The sequence below is a fragment of the Xyrauchen texanus genome, chromosome 4 (genome assembly GCF_025860055.1).
Source record: "Xyrauchen texanus isolate HMW12.3.18 chromosome 4, RBS_HiC_50CHRs, whole genome shotgun sequence".
Classification (NCBI taxonomy): Eukaryota; Metazoa; Chordata; class Actinopteri; order Cypriniformes; family Catostomidae; genus Xyrauchen; species Xyrauchen texanus.
In genome coordinates this window covers 6,887,835-6,911,657 of record NC_068279.1, presented here as the reverse complement: position 1 = coordinate 6,911,657, position 23,823 = coordinate 6,887,835, and the positions used below count along the sequence as shown (strand labels likewise).

At 38.8% G+C, this 23,823-nt stretch overlaps 1 protein-coding gene across 2 annotated transcripts in view; it reads left to right on the top strand.

The window, feature by feature from the left end:
• LOC127641873 (kinase suppressor of Ras 2-like) overlaps nucleotides 1-23,823 on the top strand; it is a 116,185-nt gene that overhangs the window by 2,903 nt on the left and 89,459 nt on the right. For both annotated transcript variants that reach the window (XM_052124698.1, XM_052124690.1), the window contains exons 2-3: nucleotides 7,429-7,569; nucleotides 14,303-14,453. In XM_052124698.1, the coding sequence (XP_051980658.1) occupies nucleotides 7,429-7,569; nucleotides 14,303-14,453 (292 nt within the window). The remainder of the gene's footprint in view (nucleotides 1-7,428; nucleotides 7,570-14,302; nucleotides 14,454-23,823) is intronic.

Genomic DNA, 23,823 nt, shown 5'->3' with positions numbered 1-23,823 from the left:
CTCTGATTCAAGTCTGATTCATGCTAGTCTTGAACCACTCGTATATAAAGTAGTCCGTTGTTTTGGTTTTATAGTCCAGGATCTTTAGGTTCCATTATCCTTAAATATTGCTTTAGTTTGCATATAGGATTTCATCTGTATCCCACCTTTTCTGAATTCACATGAAGTTTTTAAGTGGTCCCTGCTAGGGAGTTTTATGTGTAGACCCTATACTTTTGATACCATCACTTGTCGCTATCTTGTGCAACTGAATTCCTTCCTATTTATTGTCTTATAGTATAACATTATACTTCTGATTATGATTGTGTGTTGTTATGCTGGCTCACAAGTCACTACAATATTTGCCATGAGGAATTTCTCCATGAAACTTCTTGTTGTGGCTTAGGCCAGTGGTTCCCAAACTTTTTGAAAGCATGGCACCCTTGTAGTGTTTTTTTTTTTCCACGGCACCCCAACCCAATTAAACTAAACGTATATGGTACATACATATATAAAATTAAATCCAGATGTGCAGACAACAAATGAAGCATAAACAGCAGCATGCATTTATTATGAATGCATCAACAGACATAATATGAGGTGAAACAACCCATTCAAATGAACCATCTGTCTTCTACAACTGGATGACACATGTCAACAGACTAATTTGAACCAATTACTGTATGCGGGAATCATTGGAACAAAAAACATTTAAAGATTGATACTTAACTCTTTAAATAATAATAAACAACTCAAATTCAAGTTTCTCATTTGCTTTGTTCAAACCTGACCTTATAACTTAAAAAATGAAACTAAAATATATATGCATGGAATTGTGTCGCGGGCATTTTAATGGGATACATGTGCCTGCTTTTGCGAGCACAGCCTCTTGATACGGGGGTAGATTGAGGATAGGGCAACTCGTAGATCATGCCCCACTAGGCGCTGCCTTTTTTGTTTTTCACGTATGCAAGGGATGAGAACGCTAGCTCACACAAGTAAGAGGTTGAAAACGGCAACAGCACGTTGACGGCGCATTCTGAGATAGATGGGTATTCGTGTCCCACATGCAGCCAAAATTCATCCGAAGACATTTCTCCCATTTTTAATTTTAAAGTGTGATCCATATGGAGTTCCGACAGTTATTCTTGCGCTTTGTTTGGCAACATCTTTGCCGATTCTGATGAGAGAGGGTTAAAAGGATCACGGATCCAGTCAAGGTTTTCATTAGCAGCGGGGAAGAAAAACGCAAAACTTTCCTGTGCGCAAAACTTCACTTGAGCGCGCGCCAGTAAAAATGGGCGGAGCTGAGGAGAGCGGGCGGGGCGATTCACTCCTGATAACAGTCCAATTGGCGGTAAATAAATATTTAATCTTTAAATATGTATGAAATATATCAGTGTTTGGACATGCTCATATGTTGGTGTTTTGATATATTTTTTAAATATATGCTGTAAAAGTTTATTTTATGGTACGACAGTTATTTTAGGCTGTTTAAATTAGAAACAAGCTGAGATTCTGCGGCACCCCACTTTGGGAACCACTGGCTTAGGCTATAGTAATAGGGTGTGACATTAGAGTTGATCTTGCATGTTGGCAGACCTTTTAGATATTGGCGAAATTACAGCTTGATTGGAAATGATGTCCAGTAAAAATACTCAAATGTGTTATACCTTGAATTTTTTTTTTAAACATCACTTCTCTCTTATTTCATCTCAAGAATACTCTTCATCTGACACTTTTGTTGACTTGGTAAACAAGTACACTTAAAAAAACTTAATTATGGGAAAAAATGTTTTGTGTGGTGGAAATGATGTCATAAATGTGGGACAGTCATATTTGTTTTGAAAAATTTGAGGAAATAAATTATAATGGATTCAAATTTTAATTATATTTAATTATAAAAATAAATAACAATACATATTTTCCAATTCAGTTTAATGAGACCTCCATATAGCAAAACGAAAAAAGTTGAAGTATCACCCTTATACACTATAAAATAAAATATAATAAAATATATATTTTTAAGATTTACGCATTTCAAATTCATAACAAAATTCCATAAAATTTCATTGGGTAATATTTAACTAAATAAAATAAAAACAAAATATTTTAAGTTTTATTCATTTAATTTAGTTAAAAATCAATTCAATCTTGTTATGAAATTGAAATGTGTAGATGTTAAAAATAGGCTAAAATCTATATATTTTCTGAGTGAATGGTGTGTGTGAAAGTGAGTAGGTATTACATTTTATAAGGTTTTTATGCCACTTTCTAGAACAATATGAGGATGTAAATGATGACAGAATTTTTATTTTGGATGGACTATCCCTTTAAAATAATCATTCAAACTATTCAATGCTCAAATCTGAGACACACACCAAAACATCCAAGGCATGTGCATTATGTCATGTAAAGAGTTTATAATTGAGTTTTCCAGGATTTGGGTCAGTCCTCTTTAAGTTCTGAAAGCGTATTTTGTCCAGAGAGTGAATTGAAAACTTTGAGTGGGCTTTAATCTTTGAATTTCTGGTGACTCTCAACCTTTGAAACCCGCAGACAATGCACTTTGTTTGTCCAACATTCAGGAAACAGTGTTGCCATGGGAGATCAACTCTACACAAATGAAACTGAACAGACTGAAGATATGGATGGACCATGTTCAATACACTGATATGGCTGAAATGATCAAATAACTGATTCTTATTTAGTTCAACATGCATCTTAATGACATCTCATTACAGGATGATTGGTCTAATGCCATTCTGCTCTTGTGCTAAAAGTGTAGGAAATTCCTCATGTAACGGAGCACAAAGTGATGCTTACGCCTCGTTTGCGAACAATCCACAAGGACACAACAAATCCATGTTTGGCTGCATGTTCTGCATTTCGTAGTTCTTTTACACACTTTGGCACATAAAGAGTGCAACTTGGTCACATTATTTGATCAACATCATCCTCATATTTTTCCAAAGCCAAGACCTTTTGTCCTGTGGAACTCAAAAGGAGATATTAAGCAGTATGTTAGTTTTAGTCATCATTCAATGAAAGGTAATAGTGAAGTCATACTGATTTAGTCAACCTAGTCTCATAGAATAAACATTCTATCAGGAAGACTTGCAGACTTGAGTGAAATTTAAGATGACATTTATTTGATGAATATAAAAAAGAAATGTAATGTCTCTCTTTGGCGTAGGCCCCGTCTGGCGGTCCGAAGAAGTTGTCCTCGGAACCGTCATATCCTGCCGGAGATAGGAGGCAGGGGCGAGGAGCCTATCCCCGTGCAGGACGGGACTCAACTGGTGGAGGTGGGGTGGTGGAGGTTGCTGTGTTAGCACACTGAAACAGCAATGTGATAGATTGTGAGAAGACTTATAAAGCAACGGCTTACATCTGATTGGCTAGGAGTTACCCAGCTAATGGTGCGATGATGTATAGCTGCTAGTCTTCCCGCTAGAACTACGCTGCACTTACATTTAAAATAACAACATTTATGCAAACTGAGTTTATGTGCCGTGTTGTACTCCTCTGTTTCCTTGTGAAATTAACACTAGAGGCGCTACAACAAGTGTGAGGATATCATGAAATAATTCTTCTTTGGCATAAAATGTAAACAGGCAATTGTTGGTCATATATTAGTAAGAACATGTAATTCATGTTAAAGTAACTTTGGCAGGCCGCTGTGTAAGTGTTCCGGTCATGAGCACTATTTAGCTATCACAGTAATGTTGTCTTTGCATTCCTCCTTGTTGCTATGCTCAAACACTGCAATGACATCACTGTCTTGGAAAACTTGTCCAATTTAGAATATTCATGTTTTGCAACATGCTGAAAAACAAGTTCAAAGAGATCATGAAATATTGAACAACACAAAGGACAGATAAGAATGCCAAGCATTGCATTTAGAGTTTGCTTACAGCTGCATATCTGCTACACAACTATACATACTTTACTTAACATTGCCTTATAAAAGAAACAGTTTAATTGTCACGATAATTGCTTTTAGAATTCTTTCAGAATTGCGGGGGGCTTAAGCCCCTGATGTACTGTCCCAAGGCCTTGATCTTTTATTGAAGATTCACACACGTTTGTTTGCCAGTAGTACATCTGTCTGTAAAGAAAAGCAATGGGTGCTGGCCATGGTAGTTTATCACATGCACGTTCATTCAGTTCATTCAGTTCACTGCAAAAATAATAATTTGCTGGGTTTTAAGTTCCTTGCATTGATAGCAAGCTGTTGTACATTACCTGTTCCGGACAGTAGATGGGAATGTTGTCACTTGGCAGGGTTCAACAAACCATCATAGTTTCAAAGACCTGATGAGGTAGTATTAATTCAAAACCAGGTATGATCCACTGTTCAGCGAAGTTGAGATCGCATGTCTGACTTCTGTGCTTACTTGTGAACAGTTTACAATGTGACCTGGTAAGTTTAAGCTATAGTTAGAAATTATTTTGGGGAAATGAATTGACATTAGTCAATTAAATAATTTAGAAATGTATATATAACTACACCTGCATTGTAATGAAACAAATTTTTTGGACATTTTAAAGAGCTAGATATTAGCTGTCTGACAACATCAGTTACTATAACATTACTTACCTATGGACCTACTTGAACTCAGCTAGCTAGCAGCTACTCATTTGTTTTATTTTTATTAATGCCAAGAACTGTCTGAATAATTACATCAGTTGCATAATGCATAATGCAAAAAACAAATACAACAACTAACATAAACTAAAATACGTCAGCCAGAGAGAAACAATCATGCAGTAAGTGGTTATATATCAACAGTATTCATTAAATGTTTTAATTTTTCATTTTAAGAAAAAATCTTTTGTAATTATTGTCCAATAACAATTTAGCATAAAAATTTAAATCAACCAAATATAGTAGGAAGAGTGGATTCTTGCCTAAAAAGTAACACTTTTACATATCCAATCCAACATATCCAAAAATAATAAATAATATACTGAATTGTAGCAACAAATAATATAAAAAACATCAATACATATGTCAGATAACATTTTTTGCCTGAGAGGCTATTTGCTCAAACACATTTACAAAAAAAAAAAAAAAAAGTATTTCATCATCTCATCTTTGTTTTCAAAAAAAGAATTTTGTGTAATATTTTAAAATATACCACAGTTAGTTCCGGTCCTCGAATCTGATTGGACGAGAGACGTTCCATGAGCACCGTGTGACACCATCAGCACTCCAACGCTTCTGTGTGTGTATCACTCTGCTTGTGTTCATGCCGTTCTAAACTAAAGTGTATCTGTTAGGAGTTACTGGCTTTATTATTGAAATTACCTATGTTAGCCAGCAGGTGGTGGCAAAAGATCATTTTTGTGTGTAATATGAGCCAGTTGGTGACGTAAAGTGAATCGGTTAGTCATTGTTTACATAGAACTGCTCGTATTACCAATACATTACCAAAACTAGGAAACGGCTTTAAACGGACAACTTCAGGATTAAGGCTCGTGCTGAGAGACACAACAGACTGATTTATTACAGAACTCAAGTGCTTACCTTTTATCGGAGTTTCCACATTGGATACATACTGTTTAAAATGGCAGAGGACATCGCTGTTTCTATAGTGAATGACTCTTGCACACCTGCTACCGCGAAATAGAGAGGAATACCCCTGCTTGGATGTATATTTTCCACAGAAAGCTGTAAGCATCTCTGATTGGGTGTGGCAACAGGTGATCTCACATGCTCCATCTCTCAGCTCTCCATCTCTCTCTCGCGCTCTCTCTCTCTCTCTCACTCACACACACACACACACACACACACACACACACACACACACACACACACACACACACACACACACACACACGTAGTGTTTCCATGTTTTATGGGGACTTTCCATAGACATAATGGTTTTTATACTGTACAAACTTTATATTGTATCCCCTAAACCTAACCCTACCCCTAAACCTAACCCTCACAGAAAACTTTCTGCATTTTTACATTTTCAAAAAACATAATTTAGTATGATTTATAAGCTGTTTTCCTCATGGGGACCGACAAAATGTCCCCACAAGGTCAAAAATTTCAGGTTTTACTACCCTTATGGGGACATTTGGTCCCCACAAAGTGATAAATACACACTCACACACACACACACACACACACACACACACACACACACACACACACACACACACACACACACACACCCAGCCATCTATCCTTGTTTATCCAATAACTTGTTAGAAAGCACAAGCCGTGTTACTATTTCTGAAGTGAACTTTTGGAATTACCAGCAACGGCAGATTCTGATTCGTCGTGTAATAAAGTAGTTCCATGCATAAATGCGTTTTTATGACCGTACTCGGTTTTTCCTATTTTTTTCTTTAAATGTACTTGTTCATCGAACTGTTGTATATAAGCAATATCTCACATGCAGTCGTGCGATATGGCCCTATTCAGCACTGCTGTAATTACCTATGGCAGTCGGCCGAATCACAACAGTGCTGATGTAGGGCCATATCGCACTCTTGCTCGTGTGATATTGCTTATATACATATCTCTAGATTTATTAGTCAATTAATATATGGGGAAGATACCAAACAAAATTACAATTGACCTCATAAATACAGTATCTATCCACTAAAAAGTATATTATGTAATAGTTTTTCTAATGAAACAATTGTAAATAAAGTGGTTACTAAACGTGTCATTACTAACAGGGGTTCCTTAAAATGAGAACTAAACTCAAAGACAGATCTAAACTTAACTCATTAGACCACACAGAGTTTGCTCTTCGCTCCTTTTAAAAGAATCTTAACACCAATAGACATGACATTCACAACAAATTGGAACTCTTTTGGAGTGGCCTCAAAATGATATTTTTGGGAAAATTTGGAAAGGGAATATTACTGGTCAATGGCTATCAATGAGAATATTATTACTAAACCAATTCATAAAAAAGTGCTTTTTTTTTCTAATATGAAGCTATAGTTAATTAAGCTAGAGTGATTAGGAAGTTAACAAGTGAATAGTCATCCACATAATGTCAATACATTAAAGTAGCTCATTTACCTCCATGCCATGTAAACAAATGAATAACAAATTTCCAATAAAAAAAGTCAGTTAAGCACCACACCCTTTCTTAACTTGTGTCATTGTCATAATTTTGTTTATTCAAAATGTAGTAAATGCAGAATATTGAATGGTGTTTGTGTAGTGTACACTACCAGTCATACACATTTTAACGTATTTCAAAATATATTTTTTGTGAGTTGTCCTCTGGGGGCTAAGCCCCTATCTCTTCAAATCCTACCAACACCTCTGGTTTAAACTGTTAGAGAATAGTTTCACAATTTCACTTCCTAATGTCTCGAAATTGTAAAGGTTAATGATTCACAATAAATAAATTAGTTTTCATCCCATGTTATTATTACTTAATTTCCTTTCTTCTTTCTTTCTTTCTTTAGGGTAAACTGGTGAAGTATTTTAGTCGGCAGCTCTCTTACAAGTGTAAAGTGCCCTTACAGGAGCGGAATGTTGAGCTGGAGGGATTCCCGCGGCTGGGACACTGGTTCCGCATCGTTAACATGAGGAAAGAAGTTATTGAGGTATCGGACAATTGTGTGTGTTTATTTGGACATTTGTTTGTCCCGAATCATGCTTTTTAGTTTCTTTTACATTTTTAAACAATTATATATATAGTGTCAAATAGTATTTGGTGTTGCGATATTGTTTATGTGTGTTCTCTCCAGTTGATCAGCAACAGTTTACATCTATACTGTTTGTTAACGGAGTCTTCTATTAACACTTGCTAAGGGCTAAATGGAACTAAAGCTAAAAAATAGCTGGTAATGAGTACGCAAAAATGGCAAAATTATGCTTTAAGTTTTAAGTACGATAACCTGACCCTTTTTTTCTGATGTGAGCTGATCAAATAAGAGATTCAAACAGTCTGCTACTGCTGGAGAAAACACTGACATGTGTCATCTTGCAACTTTTACATTTGAGGGTTCAGTAGTCTGATTTGCCATCAGAAGTTTGGCAAGGAAACAAAGTTATTTTACTGTCTCCTGAATACTGTAAGTTGTAACAAATTCCTGCCATGGAGCTAACAAAATTAAGTGGAAAATCAACAGTAGAAAAAAAAGACCTGTGCTGTTTCATACCTGCATGGAGGAGAGCAAAAACTGCTATAATTCTATTGTTACAGAGACCACATTACTAAGGTTATATACTGTTTCTTAGGCTGGTAAATGTTCCCAATTCAACCTTGATTGGCAGCCATACAAAAATATATATTTTGTATTTTTTTTTTTAACTCACTCTGCCCTGTTTAATTCAGTGACGTGGTACCATCTCTGATTCTGTCTCGGCACTTGCTTAAGAAAAGTCAATAAAATAAAAAAAAAGAACAAAAAAAAGTTCTATGCTGACAGGGTAATCCCCATTTATTTCCAAAAGTATGAAACATATAAAACTCTCACAAGACTGTAAAAAAAATGTCAGAAGCAAGCTGGAAAACATTGCTTCAAGACACTGTTATTATAACATAATAATGCTTAAAAATGCCTTTGAAAATGTAAAATATTTATGTAAAATATATCTTTTGAGCCTATTCTTAAAATTTGAAATAATATACAAAAAAACATAATAATATAAAATTGAATTGTGAAATTAATAATAATAAATGTTTTTATAAAACTTGAAATATTTAGTTTTATTACATTTACATTTTTTAAAGAATACTCAATACAATTTTATTGAATTTTGTTATGAAATTTAAATCTTAAAAGATAAATAAATCTTGTTTTTGCGTGCAGAACACATTTGACATTTTTGACCATCATTTCAAATAAGATTAATATTTAGTTTAAGATTAAACTTTATTGTCATTGTGCAGAGTACAGGTACAGAGCCAATAAAATGCAGTTGTTTTCGCATATCCCAATTAAGCTGGGGTCAGAGCGCAGGTCAGCCAAGAAACAGCACCCCTGGAGCAGATCAAGGGCCCAACAGTGGTATCTTGGCGGTGATGGGGCCTGAACCCCCGACCTTTCGGTCAGTAACCCAGAGCCTTAACTGCTGAGCCAACATACTCAAAAGTATAGCCACAAGACATAAACAATATGTGTGTTACCATGATTGTAACGTGATAAAATCGCTTACTAACCTTTTCTGTGTAAAGTTATAAACAATTTACAACATCGTTGCCATGGTGATGTTATTTCAGCAAACCTTAAAATCCTAAAATGACTGTAAAAATTACAATTTAAACAACTTATTATCAAATAATACATTGTAAGTGCTTTTAGAAAATTACAAGCTTCACATTTCTGGATTTAAACCCTCCAAAAACTGTCCCCATTCACATCCATTGGAAGTGCCTCACAGTAACCTTGACCTTTTTGTCCTGTGGAACTCAAAAGGAGATATTAAGCAGTATGTTGGTTTCAGTCACCATTCAATGAAAGGGAATAGTGAAGTCATACTGGTTTGGGCAACCTAGTCTCATAGAATCAACATTACTATAACAAAATGTATGCAAACTGAGTTTTACTTGCTGCGTTGTACGTTTCGCCGCTGTTTCCTTGCGAAATTAACACTAGAGGTGCTACAACAAAGGTAAGGAAGAATTTGTCCTTGGCATAAAATAGGCATATATTTTAAAATACAAGCAATTGTTGATCATATATTAGTAAGAGCATTTAAATAATGTTAAAGTTACTTTGGCAGGCCGTAGTGTATGTATTCTGGTCATGAGCACTATTTAGCCATCAAAGAAATGTTGTCTTTGTATTCCTCATTGTCATTCCAGTGTTTGAGCAAAGTGACATCACTGTCTTGGGAAACATGTCCAAATGAGATATTCATGTTTTACAACATGCTGAAAAATGAGTTTAAAGAGATCATGAAATATTGAACAACATGAAGGACGGATAAGAATGCCAAGCATTGCATTTAGAGTTTGCTTAGGGGGCCAATCAGCTCACGGTTTAAAAGTATAGCCATGGGACGGCTATACTTATAGGCATGGACTCAGGCACCCACCGCAAGATTCAATCATTTAAATACATGGCAACATCAATAAATTGTGCTATAGACCATCCCACACTGCCATAGCAGACCGGGTGGGCTCTTCCAGACCATGCCTTAAAATGTCGTTTAGCACTACCTCGTCCCAGTTCAGAAGACTGCAGAGCTCACAAAAGTCAGCCACATGTTTCTCAAAGGGGCGAGCTCCTTGACTGAGGTAAAGGAGCTCTTTTGTATAGTAGTGGAGTCTCTGAGACCAAGGTGTGGATCCAAATGCAGTTTATTAAAGAAAAGGTGAAATATAAAACAATTAAGTACACAAAGAACTAATGAGAAAACAAGTAACACCTGGAACTAATAAACCCATGAACCAATGAACAAAGACAAGGAAAAGAACCACAAAATCCATAGTCAAATGCAAGTCAAGAAGTGAACAATAATCATACATAGTGACCCCTAGTGGTCGCCAGGGAACTCCTTACACCAGTAGAGCTGTTAGTGTAAATATTAGGATTGGGTAAGCAGCTTTCATTAAGAAAGGTTTTGAGGTATAGGACTTAATTGAGATTTAAGAACAAGAGATGCTCTGAAATGCCTTGAGTTTTGTCCTTTTGTGCAGCTTTTGCTGCGCCGCTGTCCTCAGTCCTGAAGTGTTGCCGCTGTCCAATGTGCTGAAGCCTCCTGCTGATCTGAAGAAGGAATTGCAGCTTTACTGAGATTATCCTGAAAAGGGAACAGTACATTTGTATGATTTATACTTTAGAATACTTTGTTTTATGTTACTACTAAGAAGATGAGCTGTTTCCTCACAAAATCAGTTTATTCAGCATACTGAAGCATGTCCTCCATAGACATCCATTCAAAAAGAAAGGCCTTTGTTTAGCTAAACTTATAGGCTCCCTCTTGGTAGATGAGTTCTGGTTTTTACTGTACAGAGTGGGTGTGCATGTCACATTAACTTTAAAGGCGACCTATTTTCTGTTAATTATATCATCCATTTCTTTTACATGGAAACAGGCGTGTCAGTAGACCATTTCAGGGGTGTCACTAGACATAATGTTGATTACCACAAAAAATTGTTTAGACTAGTAAATTTCAAAGGTAAAAACCAAGGTAACAGTGAGGTTTGTAGTGAAGTTGTAAAATTAGATATAACTTTACACCGAACAAGTTAGTAAGCCATTTTATCAAACTAAAACCATGTTAACACGCATACTGTTTACGTCTTGTTTTGACATTTTTGGATTGGCCCCATTCACTGCCGAAATAATTTTTGTGGTAAATAACATTATGCCACAAATGCTGTCGATCGAGCTTAACATGGAATATTCCTTTAATACTCAATAATACTCCAAAAATGTTAAATGCTTATTTATTTAGGATTATTTATTAGTATCATTATTACTAGTATTTTTATTGCTTAACTAAATAATCTTTATTAGTTTATTTTCATTCGTTTAAAATATGTTCTATCTATGTTCTCTTTTGGCCGGAAACTGAAAAAGGCATTTTATGGCATGTGTAATTTGCCAAATTGGTAGGATCAAAGATTCTTGTTAAAAATACACATCAGCCACTTATTTTTGATGCTGGGAGTTAGCGCAAATGTGGGCAAACGTATCCCATATATTATTGTGATGAGGAGGAGGGCGGGGCATGCCTTGAGGACACACGCCAGGCCCTGAATTGAGCTAATTAGCTGGGACGGGGATAAAGACGAGCTGGAGACTCCAATTTGAGATAGAGAGAGCCACATGCAGGCGCTGTGTGTGTGTGTGTCTCCATGTGTTTGTGTTTATGTTGATTTAAGTTAATTTGTGTTACTGAAAAATACGTTAACTGTTCAGCCGGTTCCGCGTCCTCCTTGCCCATCCTTTAACTGTTACAGTGGTGCTGAAACCTGGGAAGGAGGAGGGATGCGCTGTTGCGGAGTCCTTGCAACTGCCATCCTGACAGGGCCGCGGCTGCTCTCCTGTCAGGATGTTAATGGCGAGGACTCCGCAACAGCGCATCCCTCCTCCTTCCCTGGTTTCGGCCATGAGTTGGAGGAACCGCTGTCATCCGTCGAGAAAGGAGAGGAGCCATTCATCTGCCATGGGTCAGAGGACTTGCTGCCGTCCACCAGGGGAGGAGCGAGCTGTCATCTGCCAGAGGTCAGAGGAGTGGCTGAGGACCAAGCGAAGGCGTGTCTGGGGAGTTTTCTCTCTCTCTCCTCTCTCTCTCTCTTTCCCTTTCCCTCTTCTCATCTCTCCCAGGGCTCCAGAAAGGCGGGGAAGACCTCACGGCAGGCACGGCCAGAAGGGCAACCCCCCCCACCAGGAAGGGAGGGGAGTGCGCCATGCCAGAGGTTTTCCAGGTCTGAATCTGGCTAATTAGCAGGGAGGGTGAAAAAGACGAGCCTGAGGCGCCAGTTCAAGAGAGAGAGAGCCACATTCGGCCGCTTTGTGTTTGTGTTTGTGTGTGTATGTCTATGTATTTGTGTTTGTGTTTATGTTGATTTAAGTTAATTTATGTTATTAAAACTTACGTTGACTGATCAGCCTGTTCCTGCCTCCTCCTTGCCCATCCTTTAACTGTTACAATTATACATATTGTACATTACATATACTGTATCTTTCCCTTTGGGTGCTTAGAAATGCTAGTATCTTATTTCCTCCTCAATACCAACCTGTAATTTTGTGTAAGGTAACCTAAAATGTGCTGTATGTGGTATCATATAGATTAAATGGTTTTGTTCAAGTCAGAAATATAATTCATTATGACTTAATCAATCTGGCTACATTAGGTTACACCAACAAGTCTTTTTTAGGGGTTAGATCAAGTAGAAATAGATCATTAAGGTAACAATTGCATGTTGCGTTTTACAGTGCGATGTGGATCAGCCAAGTTACTGAATGCAGAATAGGCGTTGTTGATGTGTTAAAGTGGGTGGTTACATTTTAATGCATCTGTCTGATGTCAAAAAGTTTCATAATGAGTAGTTTTAGCAGTTTAAGCCCGCTATACACTGTATGATTTTTACAGTCCTTTAAGATAGTTGCTTGTCAGATTGTACGATATGAATGCATTGATATCGCCATGGCACACTGTGTGACATTATGTCAGACTGTACAATACACATCATAGCCGACTGTGGTCCCAATCATCCCAGTCAGTGAACGTGACTCACGTTATGGGAGCGTTGCAGAATAGATGCAAAATGTCAATTTTTTTTTTTCTGAAAGTCATGACATCAGCAATTCCATTGCTCCAGTACCACTCCATCAGGAGCATAGGCTAACATATAAAAAGAAAGATGGATTTTGTCAAAAAGGCCTATAATAAGCCTGATCACAAATACAAAAAATTACAGATGTTGAGAATGAACGTGAGTGTGGGAGACAACCTACAATAATGATTAGCTACCACAAGCAAATATTCATTGGGCCGAAAAATGACAAACTTCTCCATTCACATAGGGGAAAACAAAAAAGGTGGGTTATAGAACATTGTTCTCCTCTAGATTAGTAAACTATTGACCACGTAAAATTTTGAAAATTCATATAGGCTGTATAGCGCAAATTCCCTATGGATAATGGACACACATGGCATAGATTTCTCTAATTGTATCCAATTATATCTGCTGATTTGGATTAAAATACATACTTAACAATATTAATTGTTCAAACTTTTTTTTTTATAAAATGTGAGTGGTGTGAATCTTAATCTAAAGAAGTTAACAGATGTTTAAAGTAAATTTATTAAAAGTAAAATAGTCATTAAAATAATTTTGAAAGAAAATGCATGATAAATGGCATGATAAAGAAAAAAGGTGTTAAATACAATCATTTATTTATTTACTTTTTGTAAGCTGCCAGAACTACATCAGAGGCTTAAGATCATCGCAAAGGTTATTAATTGGCCGTTGGTGAACATGTTACACTGAGCGTTGTAAGATTGCCGATTTTGCCCTATAACGATAGAAATCCTTTAGGATTCCCGAAATTTGTCTCAGATGGCAGAATCGTGGCCAAAATAGTGCAGTGTGTGCTTTAGTTTGAATAAATAGCCTTTTTGGACTGGGAAAAAAGTTTTGAGGACTGAAACCTAAAGTATGTTTACATAGTACATTGAAATCTTTTATTTAAAAAGATCAAGATAACATTTTCCATGATATGACACCTTTAAAGATCTTCCTGCGTAACGGAAAGGCTGTATACGGTTGAACCCTGCAAAGTAAAAGTATATTGTAAGGCACTTTGGTGTAAAGTGTCAGCTAAATGCCTTACTAGTAATTGTATGTGTTGTGTGTTTGTGACTTTGTATCAGGAAATCGCTCCAGGTGAGCTGACTCTTGAGGCTCTGTTGGACATGTCTGACGAGCAGGTGTTGGAGTCGCTGCAGAAGTTTGGAGCGAATGATGAAGAGTGTGCTCGTCTTAATGCCTCACTCACATGTCTTCGATCAGCCCACAAATCAGGTGAGATAACAAGACACTGCTACAACCAGACTGTACTCATTCAGATCCAAATTACTGACATTTGACATTCAATGTTGGACAATCCTTTACAAAAACAAATCTACAGTAAACTACAATGTTAGGGCAATTTTTTTTGGTTCTACAAAAATATGGAGACAAAAGTAAGACAATCATACTGAAAATCGTTGCATATAAAACATGTTAATATGAATTAAAGGCAAATTTTCATTGTGAATTTGCAGCTAATTTCATTATGGTAATTGTTAAATGCACTAGTTGAATAAACCTTGGAAGAGACCATCTTAGGGAGCGAGAAGGGGTGCTCCGAACAAGTTGACTGTCACTTGTGCGAGCATTAAAATCTACTTGGTGTATGGATTGATAAAACAAATGAAGATTAGCAGTGAGGCTTATAGATTATATATTTAGAAATAAGGCTTGCGTAATAAAACATCAGTGCCTCTGATACAAAAAAGCTGCACCCCTGTGAGAGAAAAATAGAAAGCTCACAGCCACTTGAGGGGTTTGTAACATGTCTGATGAATTTGAGCATGAACAGCATGTGAAATAGTCAAAATGCATACTGTCGATAAATGCAAGTGAGGCTTACTGATTGGAATTAATTTACATTTAAAGCTCGAATTGCTGCCTGCCTTGTTGCTTTTGTGGACAAAATTATTTTCGTCACAAAAAAACAAAACAAAAAACAAAACGTTCGGGGCTATTAACAAAAGACCCGGGGCTTCAGCCCTATCTGCAAGGGTCTAGCTTGTCGCTCTATGAGAAGCACTCAAGTAAGAATTGAATTGTACTTTGTACATATAACAATAAATGCTTCAAATTTTTTTGTGTGTGAGACTTGGCTAGTGTCTCTATCTTGGCATCGAGCTGTTGGTTTATTGTTCCACCTCTCTTCCTATATCTTAATACAAAGCTGTGGTAACAGCAATGCTTTTGAATACCCTACAATGGCTAGTAGGCATTGCATATCAGTGCTACGGTCAGGGCTGGACTGGTAATCTGGCATACTGGGCATTTTCCCGGTGGGCCGACGCACTTTGGGGCCGATCAGGGGTGGGCTGGCCATCGGGAGAACCAAGCGTGCCGGTGGGTCAGCCGCAAAATGGGCCGAATGGGGAGCGATATGCTAAAACGAGCTGCCACGTTATGCAGGACCACAAAATGGCGCCGCTATATGTAGAAAAGGATAGCGAACACCCCCCCGCTCAACTTTTGGGCCAGTTACTAGGTAAAATCTGGGGCCGATTTTTCTTCCCAGTTCAGCCCTGGCTACAGTGTTATGGTATATGGCTCCCATAGCGTCAGCTACTGACGCAGCGTTCTTGGTTACTACATAACCTTGGTTCCCTGAAAGGAGGGAACGAGACTCTGTTTAGCTGTGCCATAGTGACACATCTTCTGATTTTTTGCTGTCATGGGACCAGAGATACATGCTCTCCTTCCCTTCAGTTGAAAAATCCTGATGATGTAAAGTTGACTTCAGCTTACAGTGTATGTTCACAATGACTTCAGCATAGGCTGAGGGCCTTAAGGTTCAACTGCCAATCAAATTGGTGTGATGGTATAGAGTTTCCATGTCATGTGCCATGAAGGGTTTTCCCATAGTGTCAGCTTCTGATGCAGTGTCTTGTTCCCTCCTTTCAGGGAACCAAGGTTATGTAGGAGCAGTTTTACACAATTCTGCCCATTTAAAAGTAATTTTTTGCATAGCATGTTTTTATTGTTTCGAAAATGTGGAATTCCCTGAGACTTCGCTCTTGTTTTATAGTTTAAGTGCCTGTTGTCTTAGTACAAATAACACATTTAACCTGAATTTAAGCAACAGGACAACAATTAAGTATCTTTATTTTTTCGTACTGTGTTGTTTTTGTTTTTTGTCTGGATCTCATAATTGCAACTCTTTAAAGAAAAAACATCCAGATGGATTTTTCTCAGTAAAATGCAATGAGCTCAAGGGCTGTTTTTTTTTTTTATAACACATATGCTGTGAGATAACCAGTAGCAGTTTTAACTTGGATGGCACCCTGGGCAGCTGGGGCTTTGTGGGTGGTTGGAAATCAGATGGCTGGTGGAGTTCAGGGCCCTTACTTGTCTGTGAGATACTGCCCTGGGGGGGCTGCCTAAATCAGACATTGTTACTGTAATTTGAGTGTGTTTTTGCCACAGGAGGGCAGTGTAGTATCACACTCTGAAATACAGCACAGTTGATAGCGGTCGTTAGGTAACGGCACACATAATTTATCAGGCTCTTTTGCATTATTTTATACCTCCACCACAAGGAGCTGATTAGAGTTTAAAAAGTAATTAAAGGAAGGTTTGATTGAAAGAAATGTCCCTGCAGATGATGAATTCTCAGTCAATGCCAACACTGCTGTTTGAAAAAGTTGGTAGAAATTGATGACTGATGTCACATCTTATGAAGGACTTGTACAGAGCATTTAACTTTGAATTGATCCATTCATCTGTTAAATGTAGTCTGCGAAAGACAATGAGAGCATTTGCAGAAGTGTTACTTCACCTTTCTGTCAGCTTCCAAATCTACTGACTGCCTTGTTAATGGATAATGCACACAAAGAGTACATTTTGGGTAAATGCTGTTCAAATTGTTTTTAATTAAGTTCAAGAAAACTTATTTGCATCTAATTTGTTTAAATCAATTATATCATATAAGTCTGCCACTACATATAATATACTCTTTAAAATTGTGTGTAATATTTTGCCACCAAAACGTGGCCATCAGAGGGCAGCAAAGCTCTTTCATTTAGATTATACATTGTGTAAATGTTAGAATAAGGGCTTAGAAAAAACAAAACAAAGAACAATTCTGGACTGTTCTTTAGCTGGTGAATTATATCACATATAATAGAGCTACTTCGCATAAGCCTCATTGTGTTTTTCTTATGCTGAACTTCTGTTTGAGCTAATGTTAGTTCTAATTGAGTGTTTGTTTACAGGCTTTCCCTCCATCTAGTCCAATTGTCACAACAGGTATCTCTGAAGTAATGAGATATAATGCAATTTGTTCTCATTGAAGCTCTTCCCCAATTCTACAGTACCCTTTCATCCTGTTTATCTTTCCTCTATTGAGTTAGTGAAGTCGCCCCGGAGTGTCTGAAGTGTCCTGCTGTGATAGTGTTCAGAGAGCGCATTAACCACCAGTTGCACCACAGAAAGGATGATCAGCCTGGATTGCTTTGTTTAAAGAACAGCTTAAAGATGCTGTTGAGCTTTTTAGAGGCTTGTAGTATGCTGAGGACCCAGCACGAGTTGGTTCAGTGTGCATCGGAGAGGTGGTACGGAGGGGATGTGGGGGTTTCCAGCTGCCAGGGGAGTGTGGTGTATAATTTAGAAATCACACCTGTCTTTATCTCGGATTTTCTCCTTCTATTTCACTTTCTACGACTTTCTACTCTCCTTGTTCCCTGGTTTCTTTATAAAAACCCTGATTTGTTTAGAATATCTGTCTTTGCCTACTGGTATCTCTATTTCTATCACTACAACTGGGCGTTATAATAAAGATTCACTATATAATCATGAACATAATTTTGCTTGCAATATAAAATTAAGCATCATCATGAATATTGCAATGATTTATATGTGCTTTTTATTTGGCCATTAAGTTAACGAAAATGAGAGGGTTATGATCAGTGTTGAATAAGTTACTCAAAAATGTAACCCACTACAAATCTCTAAAGTTGTATTCATATAACTTTACTGATTACTTTGCCAAAAGTAATCACATTACAAATTACTTTACTTATAAGTTACTTTCTAAAACACTTTTCACAGAAACATTAAACTAATTCAAACTAATGTTTGAATGTTTCTCCTGTCACAGAAACACAAACAGATATACATATTAACTTATGAATTCATATTTTTAAATATTATGCATAAATAATTAAAACAGCGAAAATGGGTGGTAAGTTTGATGCAGTTCAAACTCAATAGGTTCAAATGATCCAATGTGACTCAATTCAAAACTCAGATTCTATGGCTTAAACATTTTCACCTATTGCAGTTTTTGCTATATACAATATATATATATATATATATATATATATATTAGGGCTGTCAATAGATCAATTTTTTTAATCTAATTAATTACATGGTGTCCCGATTAATTAATCGCAATTAATCACATTTAATTGCATTCACAAATATTTGCTGAGAAAGCCCCTCATATAACAATAATTAAATATATAATGATGAAATAATTATACATAGTTATCTTTAAATATAAAAAAAATTATATATAAAAATATTCAGATAATTAAAATGCATTCTTGTGGCAGAAGCGTTAATCATTGATAAGACGATACAAAAAGCGGCTTTAGAATACAATGTATTTTTTATGACCATATTATTGATCATAAATCAATCATTGGCATACAGTTCACAGTAATCCATTTCACAAGAGAGTTTGTCAATCAGTTCGAGAATAATAATGAGGGCTTGTTTAAGGACCCGTCAATTTCAACAAGCGTGAGACATGCTTGTGTAGTGTCTCGGGTGTGTTGCGTCATAAACATAAAATGTTTAAGTCACTGTGTCAAGTTAAATATAGTTTAATACTCAATCTTTAAACACATCTTGAGATCTCTTAGTTCGAATTTGCGCTCCATCAAATGTTTTGAATGCAAGAACGCAACGAATGTCTGTTTTGTGCTGTCTGGTTGTTTTCTTCACTGTATAAACTGCGTGTTGCTCATACAGCTGAAATTTCAATTACTGCCCTCTGGAGTAAACAGGTGGTACTACAAGCTTGCATTTCTCAGGAATCTCCATCCATCCATCCATCCATCTTCAACCGCTTATCCGAAGTCGGGTCGCGGGGGCAGCTGCTCCAGCAGGGGCCCCAAACTTCCCTATCCCGAGCTGGGATATCTGACTGGGGGACCCCGAGGCGTTCCCAGACCAGTTTGGAGATGTAATCTCTCCACCTAATCCTGGGTCTTCCCCGAGGCCTCCTCCCAGCTGGACGTGCCTGAAACACCTCCCTAGGGAGGCGGCCAGGGGGCATCCTTACCAGATGCCCAAACCACCTCAACTGACTCCTTTCGACGCAAAGGAGCAGCGGCTCTACTCCGAGCTCCTCACGGATGACTGAGCTCCTCACCCTATCTCTAAGGGAGAAGCCCGCCACCCTTCTGAGGAAGCCCATTTCGGCCGCTTGTACTCGCGACCTAGTTCTTTCGGTCATGACCCAGCCTTCATGACCATAGGTGAGGGTAGGAACAAAAATTGACCGGTAGATCGAGAGCTTTGCCTTTCAGCTCAGCTCTCTTTTCGTGACAACGGTGCGATAGAGCGAGTGCAATACCGCCCCCGCTTCCCCGATTCTCCGGCCAACCTCCCGCTCCATTGTCCCCTCACTCGTGAACAAGACCCAGAGGTACTTGAACTCCTTCACTTGGGGCAATACCTCCTTCCCTACCTGGAGTACGCACTCCATCGGTTTCCTGCTGAGAACCATGGCCTCAGATTTAGAGGTGCTATTCCTCATCCCAGCTGCTTCACACTCGACTGCCAAGCTATCCAGTGAGAGCTGAAGGTCACGGACCGATGATGACATGAAGACAACATCATCTGCAAAAAGCAGCGATGAGATCCCCAGCCCACCGAACCGCACACCTTCCCCACCCCGACTATGCCTCGATATCCTGTCCATGAATATCACAAACAGGATTGGTGACAAAGCGCAGCCTTGGCGGAGACCAACCTCCACATGGAATGAACTCGACTTTGTGCCGAGGACCCGGACACAGCTCTCGTTTTGGACATACAGGGATTGGATCGCCCTAAGAAGGGACCCCCCCACCCCGTACTCCCGCAGCACCTCCCACAGTCTCTCCCGGGGGACCCAGTCATACGCCTTCTCCAGATCCACAAAACACATGTAGACCGGATGGGCATACTCCCAGGCCCCCTCCAGGATCCTTGCGAGAGTAAAGATCTGGTCCGTCGTTCCACGGCCAGGACGAAAACCGCATTGTTCCTCTTCAATCCGAGGTTCGACAATCGGCCGAACCCACCTCTCCAGCACCTTGGAGTAAACTTTACCAGGGAGGCCGAGTAGTGTAATACCCCTGTAGTTGGCACACACTCTCTGATCCCCCTTTTTGAAGAGGGGAACCACCACCCCGTTCTGCCACTCCTTAGGCACTGTCCCAGATTTCCACGCAATGTTGAAGAGGCGTGTCATCCATGACACCCCCTCCACATCCAAGGCTTTCAGCATTTCTGGTTGGATCTCATCAATCCCCAGGGCTTTGCCACTGTGGAGTTGTTTGACTACCTCAGTGACCTCCCCCAGGGAAATAGAATCTGATCCCCCATCAGCCTCCAGCTCTGCCTCTAGCATAGAGGGCGTGTTGGGATTTAGGAGTTCTTCAAAGTGTTCCTTCCACAGCCCAATAACCTCCTCGGTTGAGGTCAACAGCGTCCCATCTTTGCTGTATACAGCTTGGATGGTTCCCCGTTTCCCCATCCTAAGGTGGCGGACGGTTCTCCAGAAGCACTTTGGTGCGGACCGAAAGTCCTTCTCCATGGCTTCTCCGAACTGCTTTGCCTCCCTCACGGCCGAGGCCGCAGCCCTTCGGGCCTGTCGGTACCTTGCAACTGCCTCCGGAGACCTCCGGGACAACAAATCCCGGAAGGCCTCTTTCTTCAGTCGGACGGCTTCCCTGACCACCAGTGTCCACCACGGTGTTCGAGGGTTACCACCCCTTGAGGCACCTAAAACCTTTAGGCCGCAGCTCTCCACCGCGGCTTCGGCAATGGAAGCTTTGAACATTGCCCACTCCGGTTCAATGTCCCCAACCTCCGCAGGGATGCCTGAAAAGCTCAGCCGGAGGTGTGAGTTGAAGATCTCATGGACAGGGACCTCCTCCAAACGTTCCCAGTTCACCCGCACTACTCGCTTGGGCTTCCCAGGTCTGTCCAGAGTCTTTCCCCACCCCCTGACCCAACTCACCACCAGATGGTGATCGGTTGACAGCTCTGCCCCTCTCTTCACCCGAGTGTCCAAAACATATGGCCTCAGATCCGACGACACGATTACAAAATCGATCATCGACCTTCGGCCTAGGGTGCTCAGGTACCACGTACACTTATGAGCATCCTTATGTTCGAACATGGTGTTTGTTATAGATAATCCATGACTAGCACAGAAATCTAATAACAAACATCCACTTGAGTTCATATCGGGGAGGCCGTTCCTCCCAATCACGCCTTTCCAGGTGTCCCTGTCATTTCCCACGTGTGCGTCGAAGTCACAGGAATCTTCCTTATTACAATCCGGGGGCATTCCGATTAATTGTTTTAAATTGACAGCCCTAATATATATATATATATATATATATATATATATATATATATATATATATATATATATATATATATATATATGTCATTTAGTTACAAAATGTGGAAAATGTGCCTTTTTTATTTTAAAATGTTTGCTAACATTTTTCAAATTAAAAATAAAATTAAATACAAATAAAAAGTTACAAATTATATTTTCCAGGCCAGTATAATGCATCATGGAAATTGTGATGAATACACTGTTTTCTAGATATGCTCTCCTGTTAGTTCTGTATTTTATTGGCTGGATATTTTTTTGTGTTAAGTAAAATGTGCTTGCAAGCCATAACACTGTCTGTGATTTGTGTGTGAATTGTTCTAATAAGTCCAACAATTTAAATTAATTGTTCAAACTGATTCCCAAATCGGTCTCAATGATTCATTAGCAAATTGATCAAAATCAAAATTATCCTTAAATAGTCTTATTCAGAAATCACTAATGACTGGAAAGGGCATAGAATAGTCATGGAAATAAATTGGTCTGAAAATGTGGGAACCCTGTTTATTGTATGAACTTTTTTCTCATTTCTGGGTTTGGAACATGGAAATGAACTATGGCAGGGTAAACATCTTTAGTGGGGAAAGGGAGACCAGAGCAAATATAATTTTTACATTCTCATTTGCTCCACAAGCAGAAGAAAAACTCCACTATTACTTTACCACAACTTTCCAAAAGAGGAACAAAAATAAAAAATAGAGAACAGTGGATTAGAGATTAGCAACCTCATCACAGCGGTGGTAAAAAAAAAAAATCACAATATAATGCATATAAATTTACACTAAATAATCTATATATATATATATATATATATATACACTCACCTAAAGGATTATTAGGAACACCATACTAATACTGTGTTTGACCCCCTTTCGCCTTCAGAACTGCCTTAATTCTACGTGGCATTGATTCAACAAGGTGCTGAAAGCATTCTTTAGCCCATATTGATAGGATAGCATCTTGCAGTTGATGGAGATTTGTGGGATGCACATCCAGGGCACGAAGCTCCTGTTCCACCAAATCCCAAAGATGCTCTATTGGGTTGAGATCTGGTGACTGTGGGGGCCATTTTAGTACAGTGAACTCATTGTCATGTTCAAGAAACCAATTTGAAATGATTCGAGCTTTGTGACATGGTGCATTATCCTGCTGGAAGTAGCCATCAGAGGATGGGTACATGGTGGCCATAAAGGGATGGACATGGTCAGAAACAATGCTCAGGGAGGCCGTGGCATTTAAACGATGTCCAATTGTCACTAAGGGGCCTAAAGTGTGCCAAGAAAACATCCCCCACACCATTACACCACCACCACCAGCCTGCACAGTGGTAACAAGGCATGATGGATCCATGTTCTCATTCTGTTTACGCCAAATTCTGACTCTACCATCTGAATGTCTCAACAGAAATCAAGACTCATCAGACCAGGGAACATTTATCCAGTCTTCATCTGTCCAATTTTGGTGAGCTCTTGCAAATTGTAGCCTCTTTTTCCTATTTGTAGTGGAGATGAGTGGTACCCGGTGGGGTCTTCTGCTGTTGTAGCCCATCCGCCTCAAGGTTGTGCGTGTTGTGGCTTCACAAATGCTTTGCTGCATACCTCGGTTGTAACGAGTGGTTATTTCAGGCAAAGTTGCTCTTCTATCAGCTTGAATCAGTCGGCCCATTCTCCTCTGACCTCTAGCATCAACAAGGCATTTTCGCCCACAGGATTGCCGCATACTGGATGTTTTTCCCTTTTCACACCATTCTTTGTAAACCCTAGAAATGGTTGTGCGTGAAAAACCCAGTAACTGAGCAGATTGTGAAATACTCAGACTGGCCTGTCTGGCACCAACAACCATGCCACGCTCAAAATTGCTTAAATCACTTTTATTTCCCATTCTGACATTCAGTTTGGAGTTCAGGAGATTGTCTTGACCAGGACCACACCCCTAAATGCATTGAAGCAACTGCCATGTGATTGGTTGATTAGATAATTTCATTAT